The following is a 23,396-nucleotide window of genomic DNA, read 5'->3' as shown; positions in this document are numbered from 1 at the left end:
TGCATATATGATAACAAATGTTATATCCTCTTCTGGTATTGATCCCTTTATCATTATATGATGCCCTTCTTTGTCTTTTGTTATAGACTTTGTTTTAACATCTATTTTGTCTCATATGAGTATTGCCACCTCTGCTTTTTTGTCATTTCCATTTGCAAAGAAATCTTTTTCCATCCTTTCACTTTAAGCCTATGCTTGTCTTTAGCTCTTAAATAAGTCTCTTGTAGGTGGCATATAGATGGTCTTTTTTTTTTTTTCTATCCAGTAATATTGTTTTTTTTTCTATCCAGTCATCCACCTTTTTTCTTCAGATTGGATCATTAAGTCCATTGACCTTTAAAGTGATTATTGATGTGTATTGTACTTACTACCAGTTTGTTATTTATTTTCTGGTTGTTTTTGTAGTGACTCTGTTCTTTTCTTCTTTTAATTTCTTCCCTGATGATTGGATGATTTTCTTTAGTGGCATAGTTGTGTTCCTTTCTCTCTAGTTTTTGTGAATCTGTTGTAGGTTTTTGATTTGTGGTTACCTTGGGATTCAGATATGGTGACTTATAACTATAATTGTTTTAAACTGGTAGTCATTTAAATTCAAACATATTGTAAAAGGTCTTCATTATTTTAGCTCCCTTCCTTCACATTTTGTGTTTTTGATGTCATATTTTACATCTTCATATTTATGCCTTAACTGTTATTGTATTTATAGTTGATTTTTCAGTTTTTGTCTTTTAATATCTATACTAGCTTATTTAAGTGGTTATTCCATAGCTTTTACTATATATTTGCCTTTACTAGTGGGGTTTTTCCTTTTCTGGAGATTCTTAGTTCTTGTTGTAGCCTTTGCTTTTCTATGCAGAGGAGATTCTTTACTATTTTCTTTAGGATTGATTTAGTATTGATGGACTCTTAGTTTTTGCTTCTCTGGAAAGTTCCTTATCTCTTTTTCAATTCTGAATGATAATTTTGCTGGGTAGGGTATCTTAGGCTATAGGGTTTTCCCTTTAATCACTTTAAAAATACCATGCCTCTACCTTCTGGCTTGCAAAGTTTCTGCTATCAGTCAGCTGATAGCATTATGGATGTTCCCTTGTATATGATTCTATTTTTCTCTTGTTGCCTTTAGAATTCTGTTTAATTTTTGCCACTTTAATTATGATACATTCTGGTGTAGGTCTTTTTGCTTTCATTTTATTTTGGAACTTCTCTGCTTCCTATGCCTGGATAACAATTTCCTTCAGGTTTGGGAATTTTTCATCCATAAATCTATCAAATTTATTTTTGACCTCTTTTTTTTTATTAACTATACTCCTTTATGACTTCTATAATACAAATGTTAGTATTATTTGATGTTGTCCTAGAGGTCCCTTCAGTTGTTCTCATTTTTTGAACTGGACTTTTTTTTTTTTTCTTTTTGCTGTTCTGATTGAGTGGTTTTCATTATTTTATCTTTCAGATCACTTATGCATGCTTCAGTATCACTTAGTCTGCTGTTAATCCCTCATAGTGTTTTGTTTTGTTTTTTGTTTTTTTTTCCATTTAACTTATTGTATTCTTCAGCTCTGACTGGTTCTTTTTTATATTTTCTAGTTCCTTGTTAAAATTCTTGCTATATTCATCTATTCTTTTCCCTAGTTCACTTAGCATTCTTACTACTAATTATTTGAACTCTTTATCTGGTAAATTAATTACCTGTTTCAGTATTTTTTTTCCAGAGTTTTTTCTTGTGTGTGTGTGAAATAAATTCCTTCATCTTCTCATTTTGTTTAACTTTGTCTGTCTCTATGAAATTAGGTAAAACAGTTACCAATCCCATTCTTGAAGGGGTGTCCTTTTGTGGGAGCATCCTTATACAATTTGTGTGTGCCCAGTAGCTTTGGTGGTAGAGCTGAATCTGAAGTGACCATGAATCATATCTTCCCCAAGGATTTCCTGGCAACTATCACCTTGGTGGGCAGTAGGGCTGGAGATGGAGGAGCTAGAGTCAGAGCCAGGTATGAGATGGGGCTTCTCCTATGCTGAGTGGCAAATGCCACTCTATTAGGGGTGGGATTGAGTCCCAAAGTGCTGGAGCAGAAGCCTAGAGGGTTGGGTCTAAGCTGGTTATGTTTCCTCTAAATGTATGTTCTCCCTTCTCCCAGCATCAACATTTTGACCCTGGAAGGGAGCAGCACTGGAGCAAGAGGTGCCAGAGTGGGTTCCTTGTGTGGGTCTGGGCTTGTGCTTGGTTTGTCCCAGCACCCAGTCTGAGTTCCAGATATTCCTGACCTGCTGCCTCCCTAGAGTGCCATCATTGGCTGCCCTTGCCCCATTTAGATGTAGTGCTGGGTCTGAGCCAGCTCCATACCCCACAACTGTGCACTCTCTTCAGCAATGGCAGCCTTTGCCTTAGTGGGGAGCTGTGTGATGGAGCAAGACAGGCCAGAGCATGCACTTGAAGTGGAATGGGGTATGCACTAGGGTGGTTGCAGGAAACTGGTTAGAGTCCCATTCAGTCTCAATCTTATTCCTCTGCAAGTGTGTACATGAGTGGTGTCTAGGTTTCTCACAGCACCCTTGCCAGTGCTATTGGTCTTCAAGCCAGCCAAGGGACTCATCTTACCCAGATCAGACCCCAGATCTGGGGTGCCCAGTATGTGGTTTGAACCATTCACCCCCCAGGGAAGATTCCAAGCACATGTGATCTCCCTCGTCTGTGTTCCCTGCTAGGAGCGCAGGTCCCAATCCTATTGCTTATCCTCCCTCCCTCCCTCCCTCCCTTCCTTCCTATGTGTATCTTTCTTCCAGTCTTCATTGTAGAATAGAAGAGCCTTCCTGTCAGTCTCCATTTTGTTTTCAGTGATAAATTACTCCAAGTGTAGATGTATTTTTGATCTGTTCATGAGGGGAGGTAAGCTCAGCGTCCTCTTTTTTGGTATCTTGATCTCCGAGTAGTCTGCTGCAGTTACTTTTAATTCTCTGGTTTTATAATTGTGAAAGCATATCATGGTTTTATCTTTCATGCATGCCTCAAAATCTCTGGTTTGCTAACTATATCCTTTCTCATTTAGATAATTGTTTTTTTGTTTCTAGTCTGCCAGTATGAGTCAACTATCACTTTTTACTATTTGAAAATAAAATGCTTGTTTTTTAAAAAGTTAATACATGGATTAAAGACAATCTCTTTAACAAGTGGTGCTGGGAAATCTGGTCAACCACTTGTAAGAGAATGAAACTAGAATACTTTCTAACACCATACACAAAAATAAACTCAAAATGGATTAAAGATCTAAACGTAAGACCAGAAACTATAAAATTCCTAGAGGAGAACATAGGCAAAACACTCTCTGACATACATCACAGCAGGATCCTCTATGACCCACCTCCCAGAATATTGGAAATAAAAGCAAAAATAAACAAATGGGACCTAATTAACCTTAAAAGCTTCTGCACATCAAAGGAAACTATTAGCAGGGTGAAAAGACAGCCTTCAGAATGGGAGAAGATAATAGCAAATGAAGCAACTGACAAACAACTAATCTCGAGAATATACAAGCAACTCCTACAGCTCAACTCCAGAAAAATAAATGACCCAATCAAAAAATGGGCCAAAGAACTAAATAGACATTTGTCCAAAGAAGACATACAGATGGCTAACAAACACATGAAAAGATGCTCAACATCACTCATTATCAGAGAAATGCAAATCAAAACCACTATGAGGTACCATGTCACACCAGTCAGAATGGCTGCAATCCAAAAGTCTACAAGCAATAAATGCTGGAGAGGGTGTGGAGAAAAGGGAACCCTCTTGCACTGTTGGTGGGAATGCAAACTAGTACAGCCACTATGGAGAACAGTGTGGAGATTCCTTAAAAAACTGGAAATAGACCTGCCTTATGATCCAGCAATCCCACTGCTGGGCATACACACTGAGGAAACCAGAAGGGAAAGAGACACGTGTACCCCAATGTTCATTGCAGCACTCGTTATGATAGCCAGGACATGGAAGCAACCTAGATGTCCATCAGCAGATGAATGGATAAGAAAGCTGTGGTACATATACACAATGGAGTATTACTCAGCCATTAAAAAGAATACATTTGAATCAGTTCTAATGAGGTGGATGAAACTGGAGCCTATTATACAGAGTGAAGTAAGCCAGAAAGAAAAACACCAATACAGTATACTAACGCATATATATGGAATTTAGAAAGATGGTAACAATAACCCTGTGTATGAGACAGCAAAAGAGACACTGATGTATAGAACAGTCTTATGGACTCTGTGAGAGAGGGAGAGGGTGGGAAGATTTGGGAGAATGGCATTGAAACATGTAAAATATCATGTATGAAACGAGTTGCCAGTCTAGGTTTGATGCACGATACTGGATGCTTGGGGGTGGTGCACTGGGACGACCCAGAGGGATGGAATGGGGAGGGAGGAGGGAGGAGGGTTCAAGATGGGGAACACATGCATGCCTGTGGCGGATTCATTTTGATATTTGGCAAAACTAATACAATTATGTAAACTTTAAAAATAAAATTAAATTTTAAAAAAAATAAATAAAATAAAAAAATAAAAAGTTAATACATTTGCATGGCTTAAAAACCACATAGTTTTCTCTCTGTAGTCAATCAGTGGAGTATTATTAGAATAAGGAGAAGAAAGAGGAAGAAAAACAAATAATACTCATGTGAAGAAAAATCATAAACACATAAGAGAGGAATCTTTAGAAACTTATTCTTTAGAATCATGTAATTTTTGAGTATACATGGAGCATTTACCGAGACAGACTAAATTCTGGGCCACACAACAGGTCTCTGTAAATTTTAACAGATTTAAATCATGCAAGATATGTTCTCTGACCACAGTGGGATTAAACTAGAAATCATTAACAGTAAGATATTTGATAAATCCCCAAATATTTGAAAGCTAATTATAAAATATACTTCTAAACAATCCAAAAGTCAAAGAATAATGGGTGTATTAAAATTATTTGGAATGGACCCATGGGCAGAGGAGCCTGGAGGGCTACAGTCCATAGGGTCACAAAGAGTCAGACACAATTGGAGTGACTTGGCAGGCAGTAAGTAAAATACAACATATCAACATTTGTGAAATGTGGCTAAATCAGTGCTTAGATGGAAATGTATAAGAACCAAACGCCTGTATTAAAAAACAAAAAGAAGTCTCAAATTGTTGAACTTCCCACCTTAAGAAATGGAAAGAAATCTAAATCAAGCAGAGGGAAGAGTTTGTTGCAAGCCAAGCAGTGTCTTATAACCTGGGACAAAGCTAAGATGTTGAGGAGCATGTCTACTATTATTGGGGACTGGCCCCAGGGAGAGACCAGTGGGTCAACTTTAGGGTCTGTGGTTGAACCGGCCATTTGGAACGGATGTCTAAGTGAGAACTCTTTCTACTGTGTGATGATGAAAGATACTGAAACAAAGACTGGGGACAGACTGAGAGTTCCTCTTAGGCTCTGGGCCGAGGAAAATTGAGGCTTGGTCCTTTGAATGACCTTTGTGCCTGGAAGCAAGTGACTGGAGAAAAAGAGCCAATTCAGAATCATATATCCTTCTTGTCAGTTATCTAACTTCCTGCCCCTAGGGAAAAAGATGGAAATCCAACCTTCATGCTAAGATTGCCCTTGAAGCATGATACATCTCCTTTCTAGATTTTCCTCGACGTGTTTTAAAAATTTTATTTTAATCTGTATCAAAAGGCTGTATATGGCATGGTTCCGTTTATGTGAAATGTCTAGAATGGACAAACCTATAGAGAAAAAAATGTAGATTAGTATTTGCCAGGGGCTAGAGGGAAGGGGAATGGGGAGTGACTGCTAATGGGTATGAATGGGTACATGGCTTCTTTGGGGGATAATGAAAATGCCTTGAAGTGATGTAGTCGTGTGATTGTTGCATTACTCTTTGAATGTACTAAAAAACATTGAGTGGTATACTTGGAATCATATGGTATGCAATCATATCTTGATAAGGCTGTTATTTTTTTTTTAAAAAGGAACAGTGTGTCAGCCAAAGATGAGGCTGTGCAACAGAGATGAAATTCAGAGTAGGCTGTGCAGCTCATTTGTCATGAAATGTTACTACTTTCATCATTTGGCAATATTGAAGGAAGCAAATTTTCATGTTAATGATGGCTTCTTTTCTACCACCCAGCAGTAGAATAAGAGGAATAAAACATTCAGAAAAAAGGATTTAATACTTCTTATGGGAAAAGGAAACTGGTAAAATTGAATCCATCAATGAAGTGAAGTGAAGTGAAGTCGCTCAGTCGTGTCTGACTCTTTGCAACACCATGGGCTGTAGCCTACCAGGCTCCTCCGCTCGTGGGATGTTCCAGGCAAGAGTACTGAAGTGGGCTGCCATTTCCCTTCTCCAGAGGATCCTCCCAACCCAGGGATCGAACCTGGGTCTCCCACATTGCAGACAGATGTTTTACCATCTGAGCCACCAGGGAAGCCATGTACACATTCATACCCATTATCAGTCACTTCCCAATCCCCTTCCCTCCAGCCCCTGGCAAATACTAAGCCCTATTATTGAATCCAGCAATAATTACTTGTTAATTTCTGTGTGTGAAACTGTTCTAGGTATACTACAGAAGACAGAAATCCTTGAGAAACAAGTTCCTGGCCTATAAATACTCTGTCTTTAAACATCTGTTGAATTTGACTTTTCAGCCTCACCCATACTAAATGTATAGGGCATTTTTGTTTGTTTTCACTTTTGTTCTGCCTTTAACATGCTTTATTCAGCATCCATCTTGAGCAGATGCTCTTGGTGGCCACTAGATGGAAGCCTAACAACATCTACATTTTCAAATGCTAGTTTTTTTGCGATCACTTGATTTATTCAAACTGGATTTGTGGCATGAACAAAAGCTGTCACCAGATTTTTCTTTAAGCTGTCATTGGTTTTTAAAGTCTGAATTGTCATCTGTGTTTATTGCATAATTGCCCAGTCTGAGTAATTTATTGATGTTGCTGTCAGTCATTACAGTCATCCAAACCATATATCAGTTTAGTCCTGCCACCTGTTTGGAGACCCAAGATGGACTGAGATTGGACTCTTACCATTCACCTTCTCCCTGCCACTCCAAGAATTCCCTTTCCTTGTGGTAGATTTCATTATTTACTCAAATTCTTTCTTCCCTCCCTGTCCTAATCATGGCTTCATTGATGGTGGTAAATACTCCTCTCTTCTCTGACTTGGGCTGTTCCAAGCCAATTGTTTTGGTCAGTGATATATGAGAAGACCTAAGGTTTGTCAAGTTTGACCAAAAGATGTAAATGTGCTTGCATGGTTGGGCATGGCCTCTTATGTTTCTTCCATCCACCATTTGAAGAACATGTCCTGGGCAGGTTGTAGAAAAATGAGACATGTAGAACAGAAGAGAATCTAGCTCAACCAAACTCAACCTATAGCCAAGCCTAGCACGTAGAACCTGACTCCTGAAAATGTCATTCTGCAGACCTGCGAATGTGATTTTGGGGTTGCTTGTTAGACAGCTTTACTGCAGCAAAATTGCCTAAGGCAAATCCCTATGCAAGAGTTTCATACCTAGGTATTTTACGAATGTGTTTCCCCTGTATGGAATGATAGCAGCCAGAATTTGGTTACTGTCAGTTATAAATACAGTGGCTGTTAGCCATTGCAAATTGGTACCTGTTAAAATCACTTTTATTGTCCTAATTCACTTCAGCAAGTGCTTGAATGCAAATCTGTTGAAGAGGATAGGTTTACCCTTATGTAGTGTCTTTCATGCATTGGAGAAGGAAATGGCAACCCACTCCAGTGTTCTTGCCTGGATAATACCATGGACGGAGAAGCCTGGTAGGCTGCAGTCCATGGGGTCACACAGAATCGGACACAACCGAAGCGACTTAGCAGCAGCAGCAGCAGCAGCAGTGTCTTAAGACTCAGTTACCATGAAAACCAGTAAGCTCAAGGAGCACATGACCCTGTATTCTACATGCAAAGAAAAAAGTATTTCCTAGGTGACAGTTATTTGGCTTTGGTTCTTTACAGAGTAGGTACGATAAGTTTCTTTTATAAAGTAGCATATGGTGGAGATGGCTGACAGGTATAGAAAAAGATGCTCAACATCATTAATCATCAGGGAGATGCAGATCAAAACCACAATGAGATATCACCTCACCCCGACATCAAAAAGAACACAAATAATAAATGTTGGAGAGGATGTGAAGGAAAGAACCCTTTTTTACACTGTTGGTTGGAATGGAAATTGGTGAAGCCACTATGGAAAACAGTATGGAGGTTTCTCAGAAAACTAAAAATAGAGCTACCATATGACCTAGCAATTCCACTGTTAAGTGTATATCAGGGAAAGAAAAATAAAAACACCACTTTGAAGAGATATATGCACCCCATTGTTCACAGTAGCATTACTTATGATAGCCAAGATACCAAAGCAACTCAAGTGCCCATCAACAGATGAATGGATAAAGAAGATGTAGTGTATGAGTGCAGCAGTGCAGGGGACCTTTTGAAGGAGGTTGCCATTATCTTCTTTACCTCCACCATAGTTTGGTCTCAGGTCAAACAACAGGGAGGGAACACAGCCCGCCCATCAACAGAAAATTGGATTAAAGATATACTGAGCATGGCCCCGCCCATCAGAACAAGACCCAGTTTCCCCCTCAGTCACTCTATGCCATCAGGAAGCGTACAGAAGCCTCTTACCTTATCCATCAGAGGGCAGACAGACTGAAAACCACAGTCACAGAAAGCTAATCAAACTGATCACATGGACCCCAACCTTGTCTAACTCAATGAAACTATGAGCCATGCCATGTAGGGCCACCCAAGACGGATGGGTCATGGTGGAGAGTTCTGACGACTCCCCAGGTCGGTAGGTAGGTGCCCAATATGCTACTGGAGAAGAGTGGAGAAATAACTCCAGAAAGAATAAAAAGACAGAGCCAAAGCAAGAACAACACCCAGTTGTGGATGTGACTGGTGATGGAAGTAAAGTGATGCTGTAAAGAACAGTATTGCATAGGAACCTGGAATTTTAGATCCATGAATCAAGGTAAATTGGAAGTGGTCAAACAGGAGATGGCAAGAGTGAACGTCGACATTTTAGGAGTCAGCAAACTAAAATGGACTGGAATGGGTGAATTTAATTCAGATGACCGTTATATCTAGTACTGTGGGCAAGAATCCCTTAGAAGAAATGGAGTAGGCCTCAGAGTCAACAAAAGAGTCCAAAATGCAGTTCTTGGGTGCAGTCTCAAAAATGACAGAAGGATCTCTGTTTGTTTCCAACGCAAACCATTCAGTATCACAGTAATCCAAGCCTGTGCCACAACCAGTAATGGTGAAGTAGCTGAAGTTGAACGGTTCTATGAAGACCTACAAGACTTTCTAGAATGAACACCCCCAAAAGATGTCCTTTTCATTACAGGGGACTGGAATGCAAAAGTAGGAAGTCAAGAAACACCGGGAGTAACAGGCAAATTTGGCCTTGGAGTACAAAATGAAGCAGGGCAAAGGCTAATAGAATTTTGCCAAGAGAACACACTGGTCATAGCAAGCACCCTCTTCCAACAACACGAGAGAAGACTCTACACATGGACATCACCAGATGGTCAATAGCGAAATCAGATTGATTATATTCTTTGCAGCCAAAGATGGAGAAGCTATATACAGTCAGAAAAAAACAAGACCAGGAGCTGACTGTGGCTCAGATCATGGCTCCTTATTGCAAAATTCAGACTTCAGTTGAAAAAAGGAGGGAAAACCACTAGACCATCCAGGTATGACCTAAATCAAATCCCTTACGATTATACAATAGAAGTGAGAAATAGATTCAAGGGATTAGCTCTGATAGAGTGCCTGAAGAACTATGGACGGAGGTTCATGACATTGGACAGGAGGCAGGGATCAAGACCATCCCCAAGAAAAAGAAATTTAAAAAGGCAAAATGGCTGTCTGAGGAGGCCTTACAAATACCTGAGAAAAGAAGAGAAGATAAAGGCAAAGGAGAAAAGGAAAGATATACCCATCTGAATGCAGAGTTCCAAAGAATAGCAAGGAGAGATAAGAAAGCCTTCCTCAGTGATCAATGCAAGGAAATAGAGGAAAACAATACAATGGGAAAGACTAGAGATCTCTTCAAGAAAATTAGAGATACCAAGGGAATATTTCATGCAAAGATGGGCACAGTAAAGGACAGAAATGGTATGGACCTAACAGAAGCAGAAGATATTAAGAAGATGTGGCAAGAACACACAGAAGAACTATACAAAAAAATATCTTCATGACCCAGATAACCACAATGGTGTGATCACTCACCTAGAGCCAGTTGTCCTGGAATGCGAAGTCCAGTGGGCCTTAGGAAGCATCACTATGAACAAAGCTAGGGGAGGTGACGGAATTCCAGTTCAGCTATTTCAAATCCTAAAAGATGATGCTGTGAAAGTGCTGCACTCAATATGCCAGCAAATTTGGAAAACTCAGCAGTGGCCACAGGACTGGAAAAGGTCAGTTTTCATTCCAATCCCAAAGAAAGGCAATGCCAAAGAATGTTCAAACTACCACACAATTTTACTCATCTCACACTCTAGCAAAGTAATCCTCAAAATTCTCCAAGCCAGGCTTCAGCAGTTCATGAACCATGAACTTCTAGATGTTCAAACTGGATTTACATGTTTTTCAATGTTAGCCAAATTAAATTTCCTTTTAGGAAGATAAAGACTATGCATATTGTGATTGCTATGAGGGCACAATCACCATTGTACCAACAATACCCCAACCAGGCATGGCAGACAGTAATTATTAGATAATTATTATTTTTACAAAATGAATGATTTAACAATTGAACAAATCAACCAACCAATGAATGCAATCATATGCTCTGGTTTGGGGGGCAGTCTGAGAAAGGCAGTAACTGTCTCAAGGTATAAGTTGTCAAATGTCATGGCACCCAGCAGAAATCCACACTGATCTTTTTTTTTTTTTTTAATTTTATTTTATTTTTAAACTTTACATAATTGTATTAGTTTTGCCAAATATCAAAATGAATCCGCCACAGGTATACATGTGTTCCCCATCCTGAACTCTCCTCCCTCCCCATTCCATCCCTCTGGGTCATCCCAGTGCACCAGCCCCAAGCATCCAGTATCGTGCATTGAACCTGGACTGGCAACTCGTTTCATGCATGATATTTTACATGTTTCAATGCCATTCTCCCAAATCTTCCCACCCTCTCCCTCTCTCACAGAGTCCATAAGACTGTTCTATACATCAGTGTCTCTTTTGCTGTCTTGTACACAGGGTTATTGTTACCATCTTTCTAAATTCCATATATATGCGTTAATACACTGTATTGGTGTTTTTCTTTCTGGCTTACTTCACTCTGTATAATAGGCTCCAGTTTCATCCACCTCATTAGAACTGATTCAAATGTATTCTTTTTAATGGCTGAGTAATACTCCATTGTGTATATGTACCACAGCTTTCTTATCCATTCATCTGCTGATGGACATCTAGCTTGCTTCCATGTCCTGGCTATTATAAACAGTGCTGTGATGAACATTGGGGTACACATGTCTCCTTCCCTTCTGGTTTCCTCAGTGTGTATGCCCAGCAGAGGGATTGCTGGATCATAAGGCAGGTCTATTTCCAGTTTTTTAAGGAATCTCCACACTGTTCTCCATAGTGGCTGTACTAGTTTGCATTCCCACCAACAGTGTAAGAGGGTTCCCTTTTCTCCACACCCTCTCCAGCATTTATTACTTGTAGACATTTGGATCACAGCCATTCTGATCTTTTTTTAACATGCAGATTTCCTTGTTCAGCTCTGGCTACAGAGTGCAGGTGGAACATTAGCAGTGCTGGAAACATTTTCAGTGATAGCAATTTATATAGTTGAGGGGCTGGAGAACTTTACTGAGGGAAATTTTCTAAGAAAGAACTCTTTAGTCTTCAAAAGCAGATACTAACAAGAATGTGAGATTGAAGCATATAAAATCTGAATGTATATAGAGAAAATGAATGTAAATTTGTTTTTTAAAATTCCAGGATGAATAGTCACTCTTTGGAAGTTGAAAAAAATAGTTTAGGTCAAATTAAAGGCACCAGTGCATACTTTACAAAGTAGAGACTGGATGTGAAGCACATGTTTCACCCATAGGGTGTATAGCCTCAAAATATTCATGAGGTTAATAAAGTATTACATGCACTCATGGAATGTAAGAGTTTGCAAGACAATTAAGGGGGGTTTCCAGCATGATCTTTAGCTTTTAAAGTCAGTAAAGAGAGAAAAGTACCAAATAGGGTAAAAATTTGGTGCTATTAATGTCATCTGAAATACTGATTGGACAGTGGGTGGTATTTCATATGTTCCATTGCTGTGTTCTGATGAAAGTGATTAATAATATACACTGTTTTAAAAACATACAAAAGACTGTGAACAGTATGTAAAGAATGAGATAATTAAGGGCTTGTGTGAACGTATCTGTAAATCTGTGGGCCCAGAGTGCTGGAAGTGAGCCACACTAATGGATCACATACCAAAGCCTTGGTATCAACTGCCCCTGCTCTCTTCAGTCATCACCATCAAACTATGCTGTAGAATCCAAACTTCTGGTCTGGGATTATGTGGGAAAATGTCACATGAGTGCATCTGCTGGGGGAGAGGAAGGGATGGAGGAGATGGTGGTGGTGGAGGTTGAGGGCCCTGAGTAATAATACTGTCTCTGAGGAGAGAAGAGATACTTACATGGGAGAAAAACTGTTTAGGGTCTGAAGTCATGATTCACATGTTGTCATTTGGATCCCTTAATCATGTTTACAGTTTAGAAACAACACATTTTGTAGACTCCTCCATGTTAGGAAATGAGAGGGTAACAGGCAGGAAGGCCAGGGGTCTCCAAACAGAGGAAATAGCCTGCAATTGTCAGACATTTTTCTCTTTCTTAAGCGGCAGGAGGAAACAAACTAGCGATATTTTTTCCTTCTCTATACAAATTTAAAAGGAGGTTTCTCTTAAAATACTGTGTTGCCTTAATGACACCTGGCTTCACCTGAAGTTAACTATTCTCAAACCTAGAGATAACTAATGCCTTTTTCTTATGGAAATGTTTGTCTTAAGCTATGCTAATGTACTATGCATTTACCCCAGACTCTGTCTTTAAGTCGGTTCTGCCTCTTGGCTCAGAACCTACTTGACAAACCAGTATGTTATACTCAGATATTATTCCTCTAATCTATGTAAACGAAACTATTTGTATGGTGATCTTCCCTTCTTCAAGATTCAAGTTAATCATTTTATGGCCCAGGATGAACCATTTGGTGCCAAGATTATCCCAAAATGCATCTTATGGGTGAGGGGCCTGGTGCCATTCTGAGTTTTAAGACATTCCTTTCTTTCATTAACAGACTGCTAGTGACTATATAACATCCACCTGAAGACTAGCATGGGGGTACTCTTTCTGCCCCCTTCTGATGCCTATGTCAGAAGTTTTCTCTATCTCCTTCATACTTTAATAAAACCTTATTACACAAAAGCTCTGAGCGATCAAGCCTCGTCTCTGGCCCCGGATTAAATTCTTCTCCTCCGGGGACCAAGAATCCCGGCGTCTTTGCGTGATTCAACAACAACCTTTCAGAAACAAGCTTCAAATCATATTTCAATGTTTCCAAAATCGGTGCTAATCCTTTTCATCAGTGGTACTAAATAAAATTGTTGCTTTGTCAAACTGGGAAATAGTTCAAATGGCCATGACCTACACATTAGATTAGTTGTTCAATGTAATAACTTGTAAAGCTACATTTTGTAAATGGGACATCAAATCATTGCCTTTCATCTGCTTTTGAAATCTTAATTGCCAAAGGGAATTTTTTTGAGTTAAGTTAATTTTGGAAGTTAAATATAAATAATTTTTCCATATTGTCCATCAACAATTTCAAAAAAAAGCATAACCATATGTTTCTTATACATAAAAACAAAACTACACATTCTCCTATTTTCTTCATATCTCTTCGTGTGCAGTGAAAGATTTATGCATTGGTTTTGTCAGGAATGAAAAATATTTTCTCAAGGTTAAGTTATCCAAGAATATTGGTATATAAATACTAAATAATGTTACCATGGAAGGTTCTAGAATATATTATAAAAATGGTATAAATACTAGAAACTCATCTCATGAGATATATGAATGTGAAGGAGAACTAACTAGATTTTATTCAAGTTATTTTGGTTATTATTATAAACAAGATTTACCTTAAAACAGTGCTATAAATTTCACATTAAACCATTAAAATTACTGTTTTTGCAATACTTTGTAACAAAACTATACTGGTGTGTTTTGGAAGGTATGAGTTATCTCTAGATTGTGGTCAGTTTCAAATGTATAAAAAGTAGACAGAATATTACAATAAATTCCCATATTCCCATTGTTACCAAACCAAACTTGGGTCCACTTGCCCTCATGCAGTAAAGCCAATCTATTGACTCTGAGTTTTGGTGCAAAGAAATACAGCATTTACTGCAGGGAACCAAGCAAGGAATTCAGGATAGCTAATGCTCAAAACACCCAAACTCCCTGATGGGTTTCAAAAGCATTTTGAAAGGCACGTTGAGGAAGGGGCATCTCAGGGTATGTGATCGGTTTGTGCATAGTTCTTTGATTGATTGATGGTAAGGTACCAGGGCGATGTCACTGGGGTCAACATTATCAATCCTTAGGCACCAGTAAGTCTGGAGGGAGGTACATGCTCAGATCATCAAGTAGTTAAATTTCTTCCGTTTGGTGGTGTTTAATTTAAAAACAAAACAAAACAAAACAAAACATTATTTTGACCGTACCATGTGGCTTGAGGGATCTTAGTTCTCTGACCAGGTGACCAGGGCTTGAACCTGGGCCCCTGGCAATAAAAGCCCCAAGTCCTAACCACTGGACTGCCAGAGAATTCTCTGGTGATGGTTTTAACATCTGTAAAACAACTCAGGAAATGTACATAAAGGTATTATTTAGGTACTTCAGAGAGGAGCTAAGGCAGAGGATATGGGGGAGGAGTCTCTCCTAGAAAGGACCCACAGTGTCAAGCTCAGTTATACCATCTCCCACCTTCAACAGTTACTGACTCCTGGCAATATTTCCTCACCCATTATTACTTTGAAGAAATGCTAAGATATTTTATGCATAAATATTTCAGTGTGCATCTATATAACAGAACTCTTTGTTAAATCAAATAATACCACACTACCTTTAAATGTGCTTTGAAAAGTTTTGTATTTATAACTGGAAAGGCAAAGCAGTTTCAAAGATGAGAACTTTGCTCTCAAAGTGTCTTGCATTGTAGGAGTGAATGTCGCCAAGGGACCATTTCATGTAAATTGGCAGTTATGTGAGCTACAGCTCTGAAGAACAGTGCACTTCAGTCAACAAAAGTTCATGAGCTATGCTTTCCCCATCTGACTGGAAAAATAAAACTGCAGAATTACATCCAGCAAATATGGAGGTACTGAAGTGCTTTCTCAAGTCTTATGTTTACTGTGTTAGAAGGGGGAAAAAAAAAAGCAACTTGTTGGTCCCCTTTGTAATATTAAGAAGGCATCTTGCAATCCTGCTCCAGTCATAAATATAACCTGGGAAGACTGGTTTTTAAAAATTTCATATTTCCAGCCCAGGTACACTAGAGGTTTATAAGAGTGATTCCTAACAGTCTGTGGTTTGTGAAAAAAGTACTGTGAACAAGTCAGTTCTTTATTTTTCTTGAGATGGCCATACTTAAAGTATGATGATCAGAAATGCTATTTCATAATTATTCTTAGGTATTTGACATACTCTATGTAATGTATATGAATATGTTGAGAAAGGAATGTTTCCTGCCATATCAATAAATCAGATATTTTTATATCATATTTTTCAGCCCTTCTATTGAGGTAAATTTTGAGTGGTATCATGCTACTTTATCGCAGGGTGGTACAGTTCAAGTAAAAAAATCACACATGGATATTTTGTAAGGGCAGCATTCATGCTCAACAGTGGTGACCACAGGAAGTGTGTCTCTAGGAAAGCCAGCCCTGCTACACTTAGATTGTCACTGAAGCCCAGGGTGAGCTTGTCAGAAAGAAACTCTGCTATGTCAGCATCCAGGGCCCCCATCTTGCTACCCAGAAGTCTGCTTCAAACAAAATGAAGACCCCTTTATTTCATTCCCTTCCCAATCCCTTTCCCTTCACTATTTCTGGAGATCAACCCCAATCATGATGTTCAGGCCATGTTTTTATGTCTCATCTACTCACAGGCACCCACATTCACCAGGGCCTCACCTCACCCACACCCACCCCATATACCACATTGTTTATTAGGGGAAGGTACATTTTGTATTGTCCAGGGTCCCATGGATCCCCTTCTTCCCTCCCTCTGTGCAGATCTTGAGCGGCCTGTGGACAGGGCATTGGTAGCTCAAGAGACTCCTGGATACCTGTTTTAAAACTTGAAAGGTTAAGGGTTTGCACGCATGTATCTACAAGGGACCTATATTTCTTTAGGAAGCAATTTATTGGAAGAACTGGCAACACTGAAAGAAGGAAAACTTAAGTGAACTTTTTCTGCAAGGGCAATACTGCGGTCTGCATGGCAGGCAGGGTGACCTTGGGCAGTCAGCTGGGACTTGGGGCAAGTCCAGTACAGGCTGTCCTTCTTGTCGCCGTCACCCAGGATTAGCTTGTCAAAGACATACTCTGCCAGGCTGCCTTCCAGGGACCTCTTGTTGCTCAGGATGCTGACAAGGTCTCCCAGCTCCTTGAACTCCATCTGCTGGTCCTAGTGGCGGGTCTTCAGGAAGTGGCACAGGTGGGCGTCACTGCTGTCAGTGGGCAGCTGGTGCAGGTCGAGCAGGCTCTGGTTGATGCACTTCTCCAGGTGCAGGGTGTCCTGCATGGCCTGAAGACCACTCTCCCACTCTTGGGTCTCGGGATTTCTCATGTCCAGGAAGGAGAAGCTACCCCCACGCAGGTTCTGCAGCAACATCAGGCTCTCGGCCGTCTCACTGTGCTCCTGGGAGTGGAGCAGGAAGAAGCAGGAGAAGCGCTGCAAGGCCACGTCGTGGTGGTGGTGCAGGGAGCAGGCCCTGGCCAGGCACTGGAAGGAGGCGTGGAGCTCTAGGGCGGCGTAGCTGTTGCACTCGTGGTGGTAGTGCTGGCGCACCTGCGAGGCAACTGCGAACAGCATGGCGGGCGGCGGCAAGACCATCCGGAAGGCGTCTCAGATGAGAGAGGAGCGGCAAGGGCAGCTGCAGGTGCAGACATGCTGGCTGCCTTCTCGGAGCCTTCTCATGGTGACACATGACAGAGGACAGAGGTGGGTTCTGGGCCACAAGGCAGGTGGCTGGGTGTGGGCTCTGGGATGGACAGGAAATGGCAACCATTATGCACAGTGAGTGCCTGAGAAGATTCTGTAGATCAGTGCTTCTCAAACTTTACCTTGCACATGAATCACTAGGGATTCCATTCAAGTACAGATTCTGATTCACTTGGTTTGGGGTCCAGCTAGGAACCTGCCTTTCTAGCAAACTCCCAAATGAAGCCAGTATTCTTGGTGTCAGGGAGCTTACTTTGAGTAGCGAGAATTTAGAGCCCTCGGCATGGAATCCACTGGATGAGCAGATGGAGAGATGAGGAAGGGATGGGACAGTGAGAAGAGAGGACAGGTGTGGATCCTGTTGAGACAAGAAAGATGTGGAAGACGTTCCTCTCTGTCGTGTAGCATCCCTTCCTCTCGACTTGGCAAGTTGTTGAGATTGTTATTCAGTCACTAAGGCATGTCCAACTCTTTGCAACCCCGTGGCCTGCAGCAGGACTAGCTTCCCTGTCCTTCACTATCTCCTGGTGTTTGCTCAAACTCATGTCCATTGAGTCAGTGATGCCATCCAACCATCTCATCCTATGTCATCCCCTTCTCCTCCCGCGTTCAATCGTTCCCAGCATCAGAGTCTTTTCCAATGAGTCGGCTCTTCCCATCAGGTGACCGAAGTATTGGAGCTTCCGCATCAGTCCTTCCAGTGAATATTCAGGACTGATTTCCTTTAGGATTGACTGGTTTGATCTCTTTCCTGTCTAAGCGATTCTCAAGAGTCTTCTCCAACACCACAATATGAAAGCATGAATTCTTCGGCACTCAGCTTTCCTTATGGTTCAACTCTCACATCCATACATGACTACTGCAAAGACCATAGCTTTGACTATACAGACCTGTACAACAGAGCAACCCACATAGCCCTGCATCACATAAGCTGCTTCCTGTACACAGACAGTGGGCAGCACTTGTTAATTAGATGAACTGGTTAAGTAGGCCTAGGTTGGTTAAATGAGCTCATGATATATTAGATACCATATAAACTACTTCAGTACCAAAGAAATCTAACTAGAAAGCCTAGGTGGCCTGACCTTTGTGATCTCTCACTTAATCTTCCAGGACTCTGCTTATCTTCTTGTCCAATAGTTAGTTTATCCAGTCCTGTGAGTCCTGCACTCTCAAGAAGATGTTGGCTCCCCTATGTTTATTTTCAGTACTGTTATCTCACCTTGTTACTCAACCACCCTGGGCTTCACTCCCCCAAAACACAGTGAAACCAATCTACTGGCACAGGTTGCATAAGGGAGAGTACAGCCTTTGTTGCAGGCCAGGCAAGGAGAACCAGCAGCTCATGCTGAGAAGACCCCAGCTCTCCAGCTGCTTTCACCAGAAGGTTTTTAACAACAGTGTGAGGCAAAGGGTCTCAGCGTGCATGATCACCTTGTGCTCAATTCTCTGATCTGAGGCTAGGTAACAGGGTGATGTTTTTAGGAATCTGTCATGAGCCTTCTGGTTTCAGCAGGTCTGGGTTATACATTCTTGTGGCCAGCATGTAGTTAACTCTTTCTACATGGTGGGGTTTTAGTAACTGCAAGACAAGTCAAGGACATATTTCAGAATATTATATAAAGCCCTTGAGAAGAAACTGAAGGTGTTTTAATGGCTAAACTATTATTTGTTCTTGGCTGAGTGTTTTCATTTGTTTCTGTACATTCTCACTGCTCTGATTAAATTTGCTGTAAGCTTTTTTAGGAATAAGAGGTGGGAGGGGCACACAGGGATCTAACCCCAGAAACGCCCTACAGAGCAGTGTTTGATTTCCACATGAGCTTCAGATTCAGTTTTCTGGCTGCCTGCAAGGCATTTCCACTTTCGAATCTAATAGGCATCTGAGACTTACATGACATGCCTTCCCACATCCTTTTGGTCTCCCTGTTAACGTTCCCAGATTAATTAATAGCAATACTTTCAACTCAGGTGATCAAGTGCAAAACCTGGAATGGAGATTATTTCCCACCATTTCCCATTTTTCTCCTCTGTCCCTTAAGCAAATCTTGTCTCCAAAATCCATCTGGAACATGCGAAGATCTCATTTCCTCAGTGACCACTCTATTTCCAGCCACCACTGTCTCTCTGCCCTGCTACCATGTCTCCTAATTTGTCTCCTAGCCTCAACTCACCATCACTCACCTACTTTCTTTAAAGGAGCTGAAATCACTAGCTTAATATTCAGGGAGTCTTATTTTATTTTTTATTCAGAAACAAAAATTTGACCTTAACCTTGACCACATATTTTTCAGCCCTTCTCCTGAGGTAGTTTGAGTTTTCTGGTATGATTACTTTAATGGAAGAAAGGGTACAATGGAAGGGGGGGAAATATGTGTGTATGTGTGAGAGAGAAAGAGAGTTGGACCATAAATTGCCCAGTGCCAAAGAATTGATGCTTTTGAACTGTGGTGCTGGAGAAGACTCTTGACAGTCCCTTGGACTGCAAGAAGATCAAACCAGTCAATCCTAAAGGCAATCAACCCTGAATATTCAGTGGAAAGACTGAACTTGAAGCCCCAATACTTTGGCCACCTGATGTGAAGAGCTGACTCATTAGAAAAGATCCTGATGCTGGGAAAGATTGAAGGCAGGAGAAGAGGGTGGCAGATGATGAGATGGTTAGCATCACCAACTCAATGGACATGAAGTTGAGCAATCTCTGGGAGATAGTGGAGGACAGGGAAATCTGACATGCTGTGGTTCATGGTGTTGCAAAGCTGGACATGACTTACAGACTGAACAACATATATGATGGATGTTTTTAAGGGCAATATGCATGACTAGCATGGTGAGCTAGGATGTTACTCCTGTGTCTATAGGGAAGTCAGCCTATGGCTTAGTTACCAGTATCAGTGTTGTCCAGGGAGACACTGTTAAAGATGGACCATGCCATACCTGTTTAGGACCCCACATGCTACTCAGAAGCAATAGACTTCAATATTTGCATAATCTATTGAGCTAAAGGTTTTCAGGTAAAGTTAAAAACTCCCTTATTTTACTCCCTGTCTAATCTCCTTCACTTCTCACTAAGAGATAACCAGTATTTTGAATGCTGTACTATGGTGTGTGTGTGTGTGTGTGTGTGTGTGTGTGTGTGTATAATTTTACCACATATAGGTACCCACATTGACTAGGGCCTCAGATGGCCCATCCCACCCTCTCCACCTACTTTGTTCATGGGGGTCCTGTGTTTTCCAGGATCTCAGGAACTCCTTCTCCATCCCTCTGCAGAGATCCTGAGCTATATATGGACCAGACCTGGGTAGCTGAGAAAGATTCCTGGATACTTGTTTTAAAGTTTAAAAGATGAGAGAGCTGCACACAAAAATCAAACAGAGAGACCTTTATTTATTGAGGATCCAAATAACTTTATGTGAAGAACTGGTAAAACTGCAAGAAAAAAACTAGGTGAACTTTTTCTGCAAGGGAAATACTGTGGTCTGCATGGCAGGCAGGGTGACCTTGGCAGTCACCCGGGACTCGGGGGAAAGTCCAGTCCAGGCTCGTTCCTCCTTGTCACTGGTGTCCAGGGTGAGCTTGTCAAAAGCGTACTCTGCCAGACCACCTTCTGGCGCCCCCATCTTGCGCACATTGGTGAGATGGTCCCCCAGCTCCTTGATGAACTCAAGCTGCTGGTCCAAGTGGCGCGTCTCCAGGAAGTGGCACAGGTGGGCGTCGCTGCTCTCGGTGGCCAGGTGGTGCAGGTCGAGCAGGCTCTGGCTGACTCTCTTCTCCAGGTGCAGGGCGTCCTGCATGGCTTGGAGGCCGCTCTCCAGCTCTTGGGTCTCGGGCATCGTGGTGTCCAGGAAGAAGACGCAGCCTCCACGCTGGTTCTGCAGGTACATCAGGCTCTCGGCAGTCTCGCTGTGCTCCTGGGAGCGGAGCAGGAAGAAGCGGAAGACGTGCTCCAGGGCCATGTCGTGGTGGTGGTGCAGGGAGCAGGCCCTGGCCAGGCACTAGAAGGAGGCGTGGAGCTCCAGGGCGGCGCGACTCTTGGCCACGGCCTCGCACTTGGGACGGTAGTGGTAGCGCGCCTGCCAGGCCGCTGTGGGCAACATGGCGGGCAGCGGCAAGACCATCTGGAAGGCGTCTCGGATGAGGGAGGTGTGGCGGGGGCAGCAGCAGGGTGGGCAGCAGCGGGTGCGGAGGTGCTGGCCGCCTCCTCGGAGCCTTCTCACGGTGACCCATGACGGCGGCAGAGGCGGGCTCTGGGCCCCGGGGCAGGTGGCTAGGTGCGGGCTCTGGGATGGACAGGAAATGGTGGCCGTTAGTGCAGGGTGAGCGCCTGGGCTTTGGGTCCCTTAAGGAAGAGGTCACCAGGTGGGCGGGGCCTGTGGGCGGGGCAAGAGCGCTGAGTCCAAGTTCCATCAAAGCCTGGGTGAGGCACGAATGCTTTGGCCTGAGCACCTGATGCTTAAATTTTTGCATTACTAATAATTTGAAAGAACTTTTTCTCGTTGTCTAATTCAGCATCCTCCAACATTTTTGAAACTTGGGACTGGTTTCCTGGAGGACAATTTTTCCCTTGGAGGGAGACTATGCTTTCAGGATTATTCTAAGGAGAGCACAACCTAGATCCCTCAGGTGCACAGTTCACAGTAGCGTCTGTTCTCTTTTGAGAATCTAATGTCACTGCTGTGACAGGAGGTAGCCCCCAGGTGGTAATATGAACAATCGGGAGCGAGTGTCAATACAGGTGAAGCTTTATGTGCCCAACACTCACTTTCTGCCATGTGGAGCCGTTCCCACCAGAGTGTTCGGGAGACCTGCTCTGATTGTTTCCTTCTACATTACGTTTCTGTATTTGAAGGTTTAATGATATTCTCTTCAGTTTTCTGTATTATGTCTGTGAGTTTTCCTCCAGAAATAGTTTGTTTTGTTCATCATGATCTTCTCTTTTACTTCCCTCAATATCTTACAAACCTTTCTCCACTTAAACTTAGGAATAAAGGACTCATTTGATTTGCCTGGCTAATTAGCATGGATCAACTCTAGAGCTGGAATGTCAATTTCATGTACAGTCCCATTTGTATTGGAGGGCAGAGTGTGTCAGTTATTCAGTGACCTTCTCCTTTGGGGAATGCATGGCATGGAGAATTCAGGTAGGCTAAGGACCCTCACTGTCACCCTTTGATACCTAAGTAGCTATGGAGTCATCCACGGTGTGAAACAGCATCTGGGCTGCTGTCTGTAGTGAGGGGTGAAAGGTAACTATGGAATGTGAAACTGATAGATCCAACACCAGGGGAGTTGGCTTGCTCCTTCCCCTGACTGCTTTTAGCCATGCAGGCTAACCGAAGAAAAATGTCCAAAAAGCCTTTGGTTTTTGTATTGCCTCCAGGATGCAGTAGAAAGGGCCCCCACATTTCCAAAAAATAAGCTTGAGCAGGAGCAAAATGTTAAACGTTTACATTGTTCTGTCCTCCAAGAGCGAGGAAAATGGTTACATTCAATTCTCAGGACTGAAGCAAAGCTTTAGATAAATCACAAAAGGGAGAAAGGCAAGAGGGGACACTCCAGCCATTTCTTTGAGTTAGCTCTTATGGAAACTGCACTGCCCTTCTATGTCATATTCCAGACCAGATCTCCAGGATCTGTAATGTTAATATTGATTGATTGATCTATTTATCCATCCATCCAGCTCTCTATGCATCTATCTGCACCAAGTCTTAGTTGCAGCATGTGAGATCTTGGAGTTTTGCTGTGCCATGCAGGATCTTTAGTGACATGCAAACTCTTAGTTGCAGCATGTGGAATCTAGTTCCCTGAGCAAGAGTCGAACCCTGGCTGCCTGCATTGGGAGCTTAGAGTCTTAACCAGTGGACCACAATGGTAGTCCCTAGGATCTGTAATGTTAAACCCATACATTTTGAATTTCTTGTTACGGGTTTGAGTGAATAATTTGTGCTGAAGAATAAGCAAGAATCATAAAAAATGAGTTTTTAGTTTGTGGCTAATTGCTTCTCGGTGTATGATGACATGGATATAAAATATTCTTCTAATTATATAAATG

At 41.8% G+C, this 23,396-nt stretch overlaps 2 protein-coding genes across 7 annotated transcripts in view; one reads left to right on the top strand and one right to left on the bottom strand.

Moving 5' to 3' along the window:
* Positions 1-23,396, top strand: part of PRRG1 (proline rich and Gla domain 1) — a 356,881-nt gene that overhangs the window by 76,729 nt on the left and 256,756 nt on the right. The window lies entirely within an intron of this gene.
* On the bottom strand, positions 20,604-21,651 carry LOC102392127 (ferritin heavy chain-like). Its single transcript, XM_045164446.1, has one exon. The coding sequence runs from the start codon at positions 21,298-21,300 to the stop codon at positions 20,788-20,790; it is 513 nt and encodes a 170-aa protein (XP_045020381.1). The 5' UTR covers positions 21,301-21,651; the 3' UTR covers positions 20,604-20,787.

This window comes from Bubalus bubalis, chromosome X (assembly GCF_019923935.1).
Source record: "Bubalus bubalis isolate 160015118507 breed Murrah chromosome X, NDDB_SH_1, whole genome shotgun sequence".
Classification (NCBI taxonomy): Eukaryota; Metazoa; Chordata; class Mammalia; order Artiodactyla; family Bovidae; genus Bubalus; species Bubalus bubalis.
The sequence above is the reverse complement of the archived record's forward strand: the minus strand, read 5'-3'. Positions and strand labels throughout refer to the sequence as shown.

Coding starts and splice junctions, on each gene's coding strand:
- LOC102392127 (XM_045164446.1), bottom strand. CDS start 21,300: ATGGCCCTGGAGCACGTCTTCCGCTTCTTCCTGCTCCGCTCCCAGGAG.